Source organism: Ictalurus punctatus, chromosome 16 (genome assembly GCF_001660625.3).
Source record: "Ictalurus punctatus breed USDA103 chromosome 16, Coco_2.0, whole genome shotgun sequence".
In the NCBI taxonomy this organism is placed as follows: domain Eukaryota; kingdom Metazoa; phylum Chordata; class Actinopteri; order Siluriformes; family Ictaluridae; genus Ictalurus; species Ictalurus punctatus.
In genome coordinates, this window is record NC_030431.2 from 8,737,501 (window position 1) to 8,751,293 (window position 13,793).

The window sequence follows — 13,793 nt, forward strand, 5'->3', positions numbered from 1 at the left end:
TAGGTGGCAATATTTGTCAAGTGCAAGTGATGTCAAAGAAGGCAGAGACTGCAAGTGAAAGAAGGAAGCGCAGGCGTCTTAGAATGCAAGTCTTAGAGTGCAAGTGCAAGTTTGCAGCCAGACCCTTCTCAAGAGGTCACCCATCCACATTGAGAAAAGAGATGTAATCTGAGAATTTTCATTTTGATAGCTGCTATTTGTCCTATTAATGAAAGAGGAAGATTAATCCAGCAGCCAAGGTCATCTATTGTTTTAAGCGGTGTAGTTAAGTGAGAACAACTCTGACAGCCTGGAGGACATGCTAATGCCTAAGTACTTAATATTTCCAACATGACTTGGAAGAAATGAATCCTGAGCTGCAAAATCGCAAGCCTCATCAGAGTGCGGGGGTATGGTAGAGGCATTCCAATTTATTGTGTAGTTTGATATTTTGGAAAAGGTATTAACTTTAAATGTTTCCTGAAGTGAAGGTTTATGGCTCTGCAAATAAATAAGATATCATCTGTAGATATGTATGTAGATATCATCCACATAGAGACAAATTTTTGTTGTGCGTTTATAGTATGAATTCCATTGATTTTACTGTTCTGTCTTATTGCTTTGTGAGCAGTTCTATAAAAATGGCAAACCATGAAGGGGAGAGTGGACATCCTTGCCGTGTTCTAACATGTCCAACGCATTGTACTGCAATAGTTTAATTTCACTTGAGCAAAAACCTATGACTAGTTCGCAAAAGTAGTTTTAAAATTGTCAAACCATTCTGTAAATATTTCAGATAGACACCAATGGTTCTTGAGGCATGTATGTTGAGAATGAGAAGGCCTATCATTTGATATATATTAGTTATGTTTGTTCAAAACACTGCATTATATACAACCGTTAACAATCGTTAAAAATCGTGATAGCGCGAACTAGTGGCTGAGTTCTTTAAAAATTTGCACAAACCTCTTCGATCAAGAGTGAAATAGGCCCACCAAGTTTCATTCCAATCAGCCAATGGTAACCTTGTCTAGTAGCTACTGAAAATTGATTGGCGTTTAGGTTTTTTCAGGTGCATATGTTAATGTACTCAGAGACAGTGATGGCAACTGAGACAAAGACACTGTATGCAAGTTTTGAATTCAGTCGGATCAAAGGTTCCATAGTTACAGACAACTTCAGGTTTTTTTCGGTATTATAGCACCACTATGGGGCAAAATTGTGCCAACTTTTCTGGGTAACCATAGATTGTCCTCAAACATAAGCATGCCAAATTTGGTGCAAATATCTCATTTCGTTCAAGAGCCATTTACATAAAAGTTACCACACCTACTTCCTGTGTTTTCGCATACCGTAACTACCTCAAGTCGAAAGTTCAAACTTTTTTTGTTAACCTTTTATAGCGAGACTCCATAGATTCATTTAGCACTGGGCTTGAACCCCTTAAAAATCCCTACAATTACAATAGGGTTTCAGCCCTCCAGGTTTGAACCCCTAATAAAGCTAAATATTCAGCAAAGAGGAAGAAAAATAGGTATAAAAGAAAAGAGCAGAGAAGAGGGAAAGAAAAGTGAGACAAATAACCTGACATTTGTGTGAATGAGAAATAGATGTGTGTAATAGAATAGAATTTGTGTGTGTGTAGTGATAGTTTATTCTTTTTCCTGTTGTCTTTTAGAATCAGTTAAAGTACTTTCCATCGTTTGTTTATTTTTCTTGGGAATTTATCATTAAGTCCATTAAGTTCTTTCTGTTTAAAGTGTTCAAATTTCACAAAGATGGGTCTGGGTCCTTTGTGGCTTCTTGTACAGAAGCTGTGGGCTCGGTGGAATGATATATTATTGACATCCTCTGGTGAGAGTTTTAGCTGTGTTTTCATGAAGTCTTTTACCAGTGCCTCTGGAGCATCAGGTGAGTTTTCGGGTATACCTGAGAAGATCAAATTCCCGCATGCTTTGTGTTTGTATGTCCAACATAGTTTTCTTAATTAGTTTTTCTTTTTTACCGTTTAAATTTGTTCAGTTAATGATTCAACAGTTGAGTTTAGTTTCATATTTACTTTCTCTATGGTTTGCCTGTAGGTTATGTGCATATTCCAAGCTAGTGTGGAGTTCTTTGAGTTCTTCGTGTACGGATGTTAGTAAGACAAGTTTTTTATTAATACTTGCCAGGAGACTGACCTCTGTTTCAGTGGTTTGTAGATCCTCTGTGTTGGTGGATGAGTCTTTCTTGTTTCTTTTGATTGGGTTTTTTGCAGTGTGTCAGATTTGGAATCCATATTGTGCCGTTGGTGGTAGTAGTAATGGTCAATAAATGCTTCCATTGGGTTTGTCACTGTACAGAATCCTCTATCTATATTCCAACTGCACAAACCTTCTTTTTATACAGTTTGGTTTTTAGATTTACTTGTTGTTGTTTTTTTTTAACCTTCCTTTAATTTCTAGATTAAAAGCAGTCCTTTCAGGCGTTCCCAACACCTGTCGCGAGATGCCAGTCTCCCAATACTCACATCTGCCCACGATAATCACAACAAAAGAGTTTTTGAAAAATATAATTATTTTAAGATTCCTTATTTTTTCCTGTCTGAGTGTAAGTAACTGTTGTTGAAAGAGGTGTTGTTGGGGGGTAGAAGGACTCTGATGATCTTTTGAGCTGTCCTCACAATTTGCTGTAGGATCTTGCAATCGGAGTCTGTGCAGTTCCCATACCACATGGTGAGACAGCTGGTCAGGATGCTCTCTATCGTCCCTCTGTAGAAGGAGGTGAAGATGGGATGGGTAAGTTTGGGTCTCTTCAGCCTCCGCAGGAAGTGAAGGCGCTGCTGGGCCTTCTTGACAAGGCAGGTGGTGTTGAGAGTCCAGGAGAGATGGGTTCGAATTCGGAGTTCGATGGAATAAGACGCGAAGTTGGAGGCTCCTGCTGATTTCAATTAAAATTGTAATTAATTAGTGCTTTTTGGTCATATGGTATATTTTGGCTTGTTCTACTTCTTTTCCTTGTTTGCACTTTTAACTTTGTGGCTCATTAAAATGTCTGGAAGAACACGAAAACCTGTGGTAGCATTCAGACACAACTGAGGCCTAGGGTGCGCGCCGTGAGCGAGCCCCCTTCTCCCCCTGAATCCGCATTTGCGTTGCCGAGCGGTGACCCTGACTTCGCCGCACTCAAGCTTGAGTTGCTGGCTTCACTGAGGAAGGACATTGCCGATATATTTAAAAAGGAGTTCCAGGAGATTCTCAGGGATGCACTGTCTACTATCCAGCTTGACCTGCAGGCCGTGAAAACACAGCAGGCTAGTGATAAAGTTGCTACCGAGGCTACCATATCAACACTGAAAGGTACTGTTGGGGAAATGCAGCACGCTCTCTCCGGTTGCACCGATGACATAGTTCATATGAAGACTACTATCGAGTCTCTCACTGCGACCATGACTCAATTAGAGAATAAATGTGAGGATTTGGAGTCGAGGTCATGGTGCAATACCATTAGGATAGTGGGAGTTCCAGAGGGCGCTGACACATCTACAACTGCTGCTGCAGCGGGCTTGTTAAAAGAGGCGTTTGGTCTGGAGAAGGAGCCGGTTTTTGGACCGGTCCCACCGGACCCTTCAGCCGAAGCCCAAGCCTGGTGAACAACCACGAGCTATTGTGTGCAGATTCCACTATCACAGTGAGTGTGTTGACATTTTACGCTGTGTGAGAGAGATCCAGCGGATTAAAGTGAGGGATTTGACCATCTCTGTTTTCCCTGACTACACAGCCAAGATAGCCCGGGTCGCATTTAACGAGGTTCGGCGTCAACTTCGTGGTATTGAGGGCGCTCGCTATGGAATACTTCACCCAGCTCGGCTTCGCATTACATATAACGGTGTCCAGAAGGACTTTATTTCAGCGGAGGAAGCGGGAGACTATGTTAAACTCTTGATATCGGGGTGAACTGCATCACCTATATAGTGGAGTATTTTTTTATTTTTCTTTTATTATTTTTTTTTTGCACTCGGCCTTCCAGCTTTGCAGAATTCGGATTCTTATTGAAGATGGAAATTAATGCTACTTTTAAGTCGTTTTACTCTTCGCTTTATAAGTCCGAATTTCCAACAGACAATACTAAAGTGAATGCATTTCTTCAAAATCTTTGTAACCCTGTTATTGATTCGTATAGTGCTATGCAACTGGACTCCCCACTCTCTCTTGAAGAAATTTTAATTTCAGTTAAAACTATGCAATCTAACAAAGCTCCTGGCCCGGATGGGTTTCCAGTTGAATTTTTTAACACGTTTATTGGAAAATCAGCTCCATTGCTTTTGGCTATGTTCAACGAATCTTTGGAATGTGGGTCTTTGCCTCCAACACTGACACAAGCCACGATAGTTCTGCTTCTCACTGATGGTAAGGATCCATCCTCCTGCGGTTCTTATAGACCGCTGTCTCTGCTTAATGCAGATGTAAAGGTGTTGGCGAAAGTAATGGCATCTCGTTTAGAGAATGTACTCCCTTATTATATCTGAAGAGCAGAACGGTTTTATAAAGGGACGTCAATTGTTTTTTAATACCCACACACTCTTTAATATAATTTATTCAAAGCATTCGTCTGTACTCCCTGAGATTGCGATTTCATTAGATGTTGAAAAAGCATTTGATATGGTTGAGTGGGAGTATTTTTTGCAGTCTTGAGAAAGTTTGGATTTGGGGATAAGTTTTCTTGGATTAGCCTCCTTTACTCATCCCCTAATGCCAGGGTTCAGACAAACAATATTTATTTGGATTATTTTGCTCTCGGACGAGGGTGTCATCAAGGCTGTCCTCTATCCCCCCTGCTTTTTGCTGTCGCTATCGAGCTGTTGTCTATTGCACTAAAATCTTCTCCCTTGTTTAAAGGAATAGTTCGATACAGTGTAGAATACAAATTGTCGCTATATCCTGATGATTTGTTATTGTATGTAACCGATCCTATTACCTCTATGCCAGCTGTCTTGGGCGTTCTGGAGTCCTTCGGTGTTGTTTCTGGTTACAAATTAAATTTAGATAAAAGCGACTGTTTTCCTGTCAATACTGCAGCATAATTCTCTCCAACAGTCAGATCTACCGTTTCGATTTAGTCAGTTAGGTTTTAAATGCATAGGTATCAAAGTGACACGTTCTTTATCTAATCTTTTATCAGCTAACTTCACTCCCCTTATCTCAAAGGTTAAATCTAACATTCAGAGTTGGGGTAACTTACCCCTTTCTCTAATTGGCAGGATCAATGTCGTCAAAATGAATATATTACCGAAGTTTCTTTTCTTGTCCCAGCAAGTGCCTCTTTCTCTGCCAAAATCATTCTTCGATTCATTGGATAAGATAATTAGTACATTTATTTAGGGAGGGAAGCCACCAAGGGTTAGTAAATCTTTATTGCAGAACTGTAGACTTAGTGGAGGACTTGCATTACCCAATTTTCAATTCTGTTACTGGGCTGCACATTCATAAACTTTGCTACTGGGTTAAATCTCCTGGATCTTCTTGGTCTAAATTGGAACTATCTTCTTGTAGGGAATCCTCTTTACCTGCTTTGCTTTACTCCTCTTTACCTACAAAACTCTCCCTATATATTGATAATCTAGTTGTCCTCAACACACTTATGACTTGGTATCAATTTAGACGGCGCTTTAAATTTGTAGGTGCATCCTCTTTGGGTCCTTTAGTGAACAACCATTTATTTCCTCCATCGTGTTTGGACTCCACATTTTCAGTATGGTATGACAAGGGTATTAAACAATTTAGAAATCTGTATGCCGATGGAGTGTTTGATAGCTTTGCCAAACTGGCATCCACTTATGACCTCCCTGTGACGCATTTTTTTCGGTATTTTCAAATTCTGAATTTTGTTTCTAGATGTTTTCCTGATTTTCCCCCCTGCGCCTCCTGAACAGGCTTGGAAAAGCTTGTTTTCAAACAATCCGCATCAGAGAGGAATGATTTCTAGGATTTATGATTTTATTTTGGCGCTAGGTAGTGAGTCAAGTAACAAAATTAGGAATGCGTGGGAAACGGAGTTAGGAGTACAGATAAATGAGGAGTGTTGGGAACATGCTATAGGGAGGGTACAGTCTACCACTTCTTGGGCTCGTCTTGGACTTATACAGTTCAAAGTTTTAAATAGAGTCCATCTGTCCAAGTCGAGACTTTCTGTGATGTATCCGGACGTAGAGGACAAGTGTGATAAATGCCATGGCTCTCCCTGCCATCTTGGCCATATGTTTATCTTCTGCCCTGATCTCCATGGTTTTTGATCTGGTTTTTTTTACCATCATGTCCACTATTCTCAGGGTAGATTTAAAACCTTGCCCATTGATTGCTGTATTTGGGATTCCTGATGACTCAGTTCCATTGAGCTCGAAACAAAAGGATGTTATTGCTTTCACATCCCTTATAGCAAGATGTTCCCTACTGTTGCATTGGAAGTCTGCTAAATACCCATCTATCTCCCAGTGGCTAAAAGATGCGATGTTTTTTCTAAAACTCGAGAAAATAAGGTATACGATGAAGGGTTGTACGGACAAGTTTTTTTTATAAATGGCATCCCTTTATCGTATACTTTATGGCATTACAGACACTTCCCACTTAAATTTTTGTGCCTGTTGTTGGGTCTTACAATACCTATATAACCAGCGAGTTATTGGGTAGCCATGATGAGCCGCGGGGGACGGGTGCTTTTAATTTTGTTTTCCTTTGTTAGTATAAAAAGAAAAAAAACCTGTGAATGTTTACTGCTGTGTGTTGCTCAATTTGTTTTCTTTTTTCTTCTCAATGGAATATTTGGGAAAGGGAGGGGAGGAGAGAAGAGAAAAGGTGATGTTCAGCAGACATGTTTGGTAGACGTGTTCAGCAGAAATGTTTAGTTCAGCAGAAATGTTTAGTTCGGCAGAAATGTTCTAAGTAGAAATGTTCAGCAGAAATTTTCAGCAGAAATGTTCAATAAAAATGAAACTGGAAAAGAGAGTCCAGGAGAGGTCCTCAGTCATGTGCACACCAAGAAACTTTGATGTTCAGTGGTGAGTGGTCCACTTGGGTTCTCCTGAATTCAATAATCATCTCTTTAGTCTTATCAACATTAAGAGATAAATTGTTGTCTCTACACCATTCTATGAGCTGGTTCACCTCATCCCTGTATGCTGACTCATTGTTGCTAATGAAGCCCACAACTGTAGTGTCATCAGCAAACTTGATGTGATTAGAACTTAACATTCATGAGTCAGCAGGGTAAACAGCAGTGGAGTGACACAGCCCTGGGGAGCGCCTGTGTTTAGTGTGGTAGTGTAGGAGGTGGAGTTGCCGATTCTGACGGACTGGGGCCTGAGCACTCGGTCAGGTATGTTGTCTACAAAGCTACAAAGCTTTATTTACTGTAGTCCAGTGGTTCGCAAACCAGTCATCAGGGCCTCCCAGACTTTTAAAAGGTGCTACCAGTGGTGATTCTTTGGAGGACAATGTGCTGGTAGAAAAATGAGTCTAGTTAATGATCTGACCAATGTTCAATCACTCTATAACTTCATCAAGGGGTCAGCAAAACAACATGCAGTTTTTGAGTCTTTGCGAAAACGGAGCAGTGACTTTTCAGGTAAATTTACTACACTGAAATCTCTAAGCGACACAAGATGGAGCTGCCGCGCAGAGGCTCTCAAGGCCATTCTTGATAACTTTGAGACTATCGTTGACACTCAGTGAAATTTCTGAAAACGATGTGCGAGTCGGGGGACAGGCAAGTAGTCTGCTGACATCTGTGACGGATTTTCATTTTTTGTTCCCTTGCATTTTGATGCGACGAATTCTCATACAGTGCAATGTATTGTCCAAAGCGTTACAGTCATCCACCGCAATGAGAACTGATCATGACTTTCAGCAGTTTTGGGAGTTCACAGTTGAGTTGTGCCATAAGAACAACTACCGTGGCCCGCAACGTTCATGGAGGAGAACAACCAAAGTAACTGTGGCTGGACCGAATTCAGCCTTAGCTCAGGACTATTACAAGGAATTGCATTTCAGCATACTGAACAACACTATTAAAGAGATCTGTGAGCGATTTCAGGAAAATGACTAACACTTTGACTGCACTTAATCACATTCTCAGCTCTAATACAGACACAGAAGAGGACCTGACATTTATTTGTCGTCACTATGGATTTCTAGAAGAGGAGACAAATGCCGAATTGTCACTTTTCAATGGTGTGTCAACTGGAGAAGCGAGTTTTGAACAATGGCAGTCACTGTTCAGAGAGTCAAAGCTAGTCCACAGTCTTGTAAACATTGGCAACCTCTTTCAGTTCTTCCTGACTGTGCCGATGAACACTGCATCATGTGAAAGAAATTGTTCTTGCTTGCGTCGACTGAAAACATACATGAGAAACACGAGACAGGAGAGACTGTCGGACATTGCAGTATTGAACATTGAACGGGCCATTCATGTGGATTTGGATAAAACAGTTAATCGTTTGGATTAAACAGTTAATTTGATGCTGTGCCTGGTGGCTGCCATTTAGCGCCTCACTAACAACCTAACCTTCCTAACTTGTTTTCATACTTAAACGCATTTGCTTAAAATTTCTGCAAATATTTTGCTGAGGCAGGTACAAAAAGACTTAATTTGTTTCTTGCCCCCCCCCCCCCCCCCCCAAACACTAGAGTCAAATGTCGCCTGTGTGTGTGTATATATATATATATATATATATATATATATATATATATATATATATATATATATATATAAAATATACACACATACACACATATATATATATGTGTGTGTGTGTGTGTGTGTGTGTGTGTGTGTATATATATATATATATATATATATATATATATATATATATATATATATATATATATATATATACACACACACACACAGTATCTCACAAAAGTGAGTACACCCCTCACATTTTTGTAAATATTTGATTATATCTTTTAATGTGAGAACACTGAAGAAATGACACTTTGCTACAATGTAAAGTAGTGAGTGTACTGATTGTGCAACAGTGTAAATTTGCTGTCCCCTCAAAATAACTCAACAAACAGCCATTAATGTCTAAACCACTGGCAACAAAAGTGAGTACACCCCTCAGTGAAAATGTCCAAATTGGGCCCAATTAGCCATTTTCCCTCCCCAGTGTCATGTGACTTGTTAGTGTTACCAGGTCTCAGGTGTGAATGGGGAGCAGGTGTGTTAAATTTGGTGTCATCGCTCTCACACTCCCTCATACTGGTCACTGGAAGTTCAACATGGCACCTCATGGCAAAGAACTCTCTGAGGATCTGAAAAAAAGAATTGTTGCTGTACATAAAGATGGCCTAGGCTATAAGAAGATTGCCAAAGACCCTGACACTGAGCTGCAGCACGGTGGCCAAGACCATACAGCGGTTTAACAGAACAGGTTCCACTCAGAACAGGCCTCGCCATGGTCGACCAAAGAAGTTGAGTGGACATGCTCAGCGTCATATCCAGAGGTTGTCTTTGGGAAATAGACGTATGAGTGCTGCCAGCATTGCTGCAGAGGTTGAAGTGGTGGGGGCTCAGCCTGTCAGTGCTCAGATCATAAGCCGCACACTGCATCAAATTGGTCTGCATGGCTGTCGTCCCAGAAGGAAGCCTCTTCTAAAGATGATGCACAAGAAAGCCTGCAAACAGTTTGCTGAAGACAAGCAGACTAAGGACATGGATTACTGGGACCGTGTCCTGTGGTCAGATGAGACCAAGATAAACGTATTTGGTTCAGATGGTGTCAAGCGTGTGTGCTGGCAACCAGGTGAGGAGTACAAAGACAAGTGTGTCTTGCCTACAGTCAAGCATGGTGGTGGGAATGTCATGGTCTGGGGCTGCATGAGTGCTGCCGGCACTGGGGAGCTACAGTTCATTGAGGGAACCATGAATGCCAACATGTACTGTGACATACTGAAGCAGAGCATGATCCCAGCATGTACTCCAGCATGATAATGACCCCAAACACACCTCCAAGACGACCACTGCCTTGCTAAAGAAGCTGAAGGTGAAGGTGATGGACTGGCCAAGCATGTCTCCAGACCTAAACCCTATTGAGCATCTGTGGGGCATCCTCAAACAGAAGGTGGAGGAGCACAAGGTCACTAACATCCACCAGCTCCGTGATGTCGTCATGGAGGAGTGGAAGAGGACTCCAGTAGCAACCTGTGAAGCTCTGGTGAACTCCATGCCCAAGAGGGTTAAGGCAGTGCTGGAAAATAATGGTGGCCACACAAAATATTGACACTTTAGGTCCAATTTGGACATTTTCACTTAGGGGTGTACTCACTTTTGTTGCCAGCGATTTAGACATTAATGTCTGTGTGTTGAGTTGTTTTGAGGGGACAGCAAATTTACACTGTTATACAAGCTGTACACTCACTACTTTACATTGTAGCAAAGTGTCATTTCTTCAGTGTTGTCACATTAAAATATGTAATCAAATATTTACAAAAATGTGAGGGGTGTACTCACTTTTGTGAGATACTGTGTGTGTGTGTGTGCGTATATATATATATATATATATATATATATATATATATATATATATATATATATATATATATATATATATATATATTATTTATATATATATATATATATATATATATATATATATATATATATATACACACACACACACACACACACATATATGTATGTATGTATGTATTAGTGGAAAAAGTGAAAAACAGAAATGCTTTAGGATGGTAAAAAAAGAAAAATAACTTACTCTAACCTGTTTGCATAAGTGTGCATACCCTTTAATTTATACTTAAATTAAAATTAAATTTAATTAAAAACACTTTTTGCTTGTAATACAGAACTCAAGTCTTTTGGGGTAAGAGTCTACCAAATTAGCACATCTTGATTTGGTGATTTTATTCCACTCTTCCTTGTAAAAATGTTCCAGATCTATATTGTCAGGACATTTCCTGTGCACAGCCCTCTTCAAGTCATTCCACAGGGTTTTGATAGGATTTAGATCTGGGCTCTGATTGGTCCATTCCAAAACATTGATCATCATCTTCAGTCATTCACCAAGCCATTCCTTTGATGACTTGGATTTGTGCTTTGGGTCATTATAGTGCTGGAAGGTGAAATGTTTCTTCACCTTCAGTGGTCTAACAGAAGCCTACAGGTTTTTTGCCAAAATAGATTGGTATTGGTATTTTGAGCCATCACTGATTCCCTCTGTCTTGACTAGAGCTACGTCAGCTGAAGAGAAGCAACCCGGTAGCATGATGCTGCCATGATCATGCTTAACCATGGGGTTGGCATTCTTTGGATGATTAGCTGGTTTGTTTTTGTGCCAAACATTTAGAAATATGCCCAAAAAAGGTTCTACCTTGGTCTCATCAGACCATACCACCATTTTGTGTACTGGGACAGTTTTAGAATGGACATTGTAAGAAGGTCAGTGTATGTATATTTATATATGCTGTTTTTACTGGGATTTTAATTACTATAACAGTTATTCTGAATATCTGTACTGTCATTATCATAATCTGTTATTTAAACCAATAATCTTAAGAAATATATCCAACAAAATATAGCTCCTTATGCTTAGCTTCAAATGTTAATTGTTTCCACTCTATGTAAAGGAACAGAAATAATACAGAAATTCTAAAAATGCAATGTTGCATTGTATACTCTTCAGTTGTATGTGCTATGAGTATGACAATCTGTTTTGAATGTTTTTGTGACCCATTTAGAATTTTGTTTACTTGCAGTCTTTATTGTACCCTCTGTATTAATGGGCTCAACTGTGCCATGCTGTCCTCCTAGTAGAGGAAAAAAATTTTCATATAAAACCAGTGATGCATTTTAGGTTTGTTCATAGTTGATCATCTTGTTTTCTTAGGACTACAGTATTTGAGGGAGAAGCCACAGAATTCACTGGAGCCACATGTGGGATTGTTCAAAGTGGCTGTGCCTAAGAGATCTGCGGAAGAACTGTGTGGAGCTGACCCAGATGTCCAGCTGTGTTACTGTATAGAAGCTACCTTCATGGACATAATTAGCACCAGTACCCAGGGATTGTAAAGAAAAAGTAAGACAAAGTTAGAAAGTCACAATGGAATTTATTTAGACTTTTTTTGGGCTAATATTACATAACTAAAATGGATCATTATGTTGATGTGACAAACATGTCTCGTAGCTACTAAACAAAATAATACTTATTACAAATAATATGTTAAAGCAAATTAGCGAAGAAAACATGTAACATTGAAACAGAATTGCTTTGGTACTTGAAATGTATTATTTTTACAAGGATGATTGTAATTTTACAATTTTCAAGTACAGTACATTTAAGTCCCATTTGTTTATATCTTGACTATATAGGGAGTTTAAACAGAGCATAAAGAACCACTCACCTGAAAAGTAGCTTTGGCAAAATAGCTTGTATTCAATCATTGCCACATGTTATTGGTTTGTTTTCTAGACTACTTTTACAAATAATATTTTCTTTACACCAGGTCATTTTCTTCCACCTTATATTTGAAAAAATAATTTTAATACAATTTCTTTGTGTGATTTTGATTGTTTTGATACAAAATGCATTTTTCCCTTTCCTTACCTTTCCATGTAGCTGCTTTTGTTCTGTGTTTGTTTTTTATACTGTGACTTGCTAGTTTAAATTAAGATAAACCATTTCATATTTTGTTGGGGAAAAGGGTTAACATTTGCCTCCTAAAATAGTTTGTCCTTAAATATGGAAATAGAGAAATTCTTTATTTCCTGCCACATCTTGGCACTCTTAGTACATTATAAAACAACTCCCTTGTACAACAATTATGGGTTAACAAAGTTCTTATTACCATGACTGATTTCTATCATATTGGTCATTTCACAGGTTGATGTATTCACTGTATTTTAAATGTTTTTACGCTGTTTAAGATGTGCTCAATTAGCTGTCTTGTTTGTGCCCACAGATCTGAAATGTAATTGGGTCGGGGTCATGGGATCAAAGCTTGATTGGGGGGGGTCATGTAGATATTTTCACAGCTATTTTGTGTACGATATAATCTCACAAAACATTTATTTTGCTGTTTGATTAATTTTATGTGGTTCAATGACACTTGGTTCCATAATATTTCTCAAAATTCCAGAGAGATGTCAAACAAACAATACCCTCTGATTGCATTTTTTGGGCTACAATAAAAATCCTTCCAAAAATACAGAGCATAGATGGAGCTGCCTTTTTGTGGGTTCAAACTGAATTTAATAAGCCTCCATTCCTAATATACTGCAGTTGAAATTCTAAATATTCGTGTATTGTAGTATGAAAACAATGGCATGGCATTGTTGCCATTGTGGCAATACACATATTGTACTTTATCTTCAGAGAACGGAGGCAAGACCAGTTATATGGTTTACAGTAAAATACTTGGAAATGCTCATTTCTTATTGGTTGACAAATCTCAATTCTGCCAAATTCTCACTCATCCAGTCAGTGAATGGGGAAAAATGGATATCTTTTTTTCTCTTTTTTTTCCCCTTTTTTTTTTTTTTCTTTTTTACACCACTACAGGGGTTGGAACTGAAATACTAACATCCTTTCATGCTGAGCCAGGAAAACAAGGTATATAACTGAGTTCCAAGTTATGTGAACATGATATGAGCAGAGCATAAGGACAGCTAACATACTTTGCATGACACTGTAGCAGCTACACCGTTGTGTGTGGTGGTGACTCCCCTTGGCTAGTGGCACCCAACTAGCCTAGTCTCATGTTAGATAGCCAAAAAGTTTATGTTTTATTATTTTAACAGTGATAACACCCGTGTCAAATTTTATG

At 39.1% G+C, this 13,793-nt stretch overlaps 1 protein-coding gene across 6 annotated transcripts in view; it reads left to right on the forward strand.

The window, feature by feature from the left end:
- The window catches only part of ints2 (integrator complex subunit 2), a 96,631-nt gene extending 83,456 nt beyond the window's left edge, over positions 1-13,175 (forward strand). For 5 of the 6 annotated variants that reach the window (XM_017461912.3, XM_017461911.3, XM_017461910.3 and 2 more), the window contains one exon: positions 11,858-13,175. In XM_017461912.3, the coding sequence (XP_017317401.1) occupies positions 11,858-12,039 (182 nt within the window). In that variant the 3' untranslated portion in view covers positions 12,040-13,175. Of the gene's footprint in view, positions 1-3; positions 192-11,857 lie in introns of those variants that run through there. The other variant, XM_047153657.2, reaches the window with a different exon arrangement.
- The last annotated feature ends 618 nt before the right edge of the window (positions 13,176-13,793 follow it).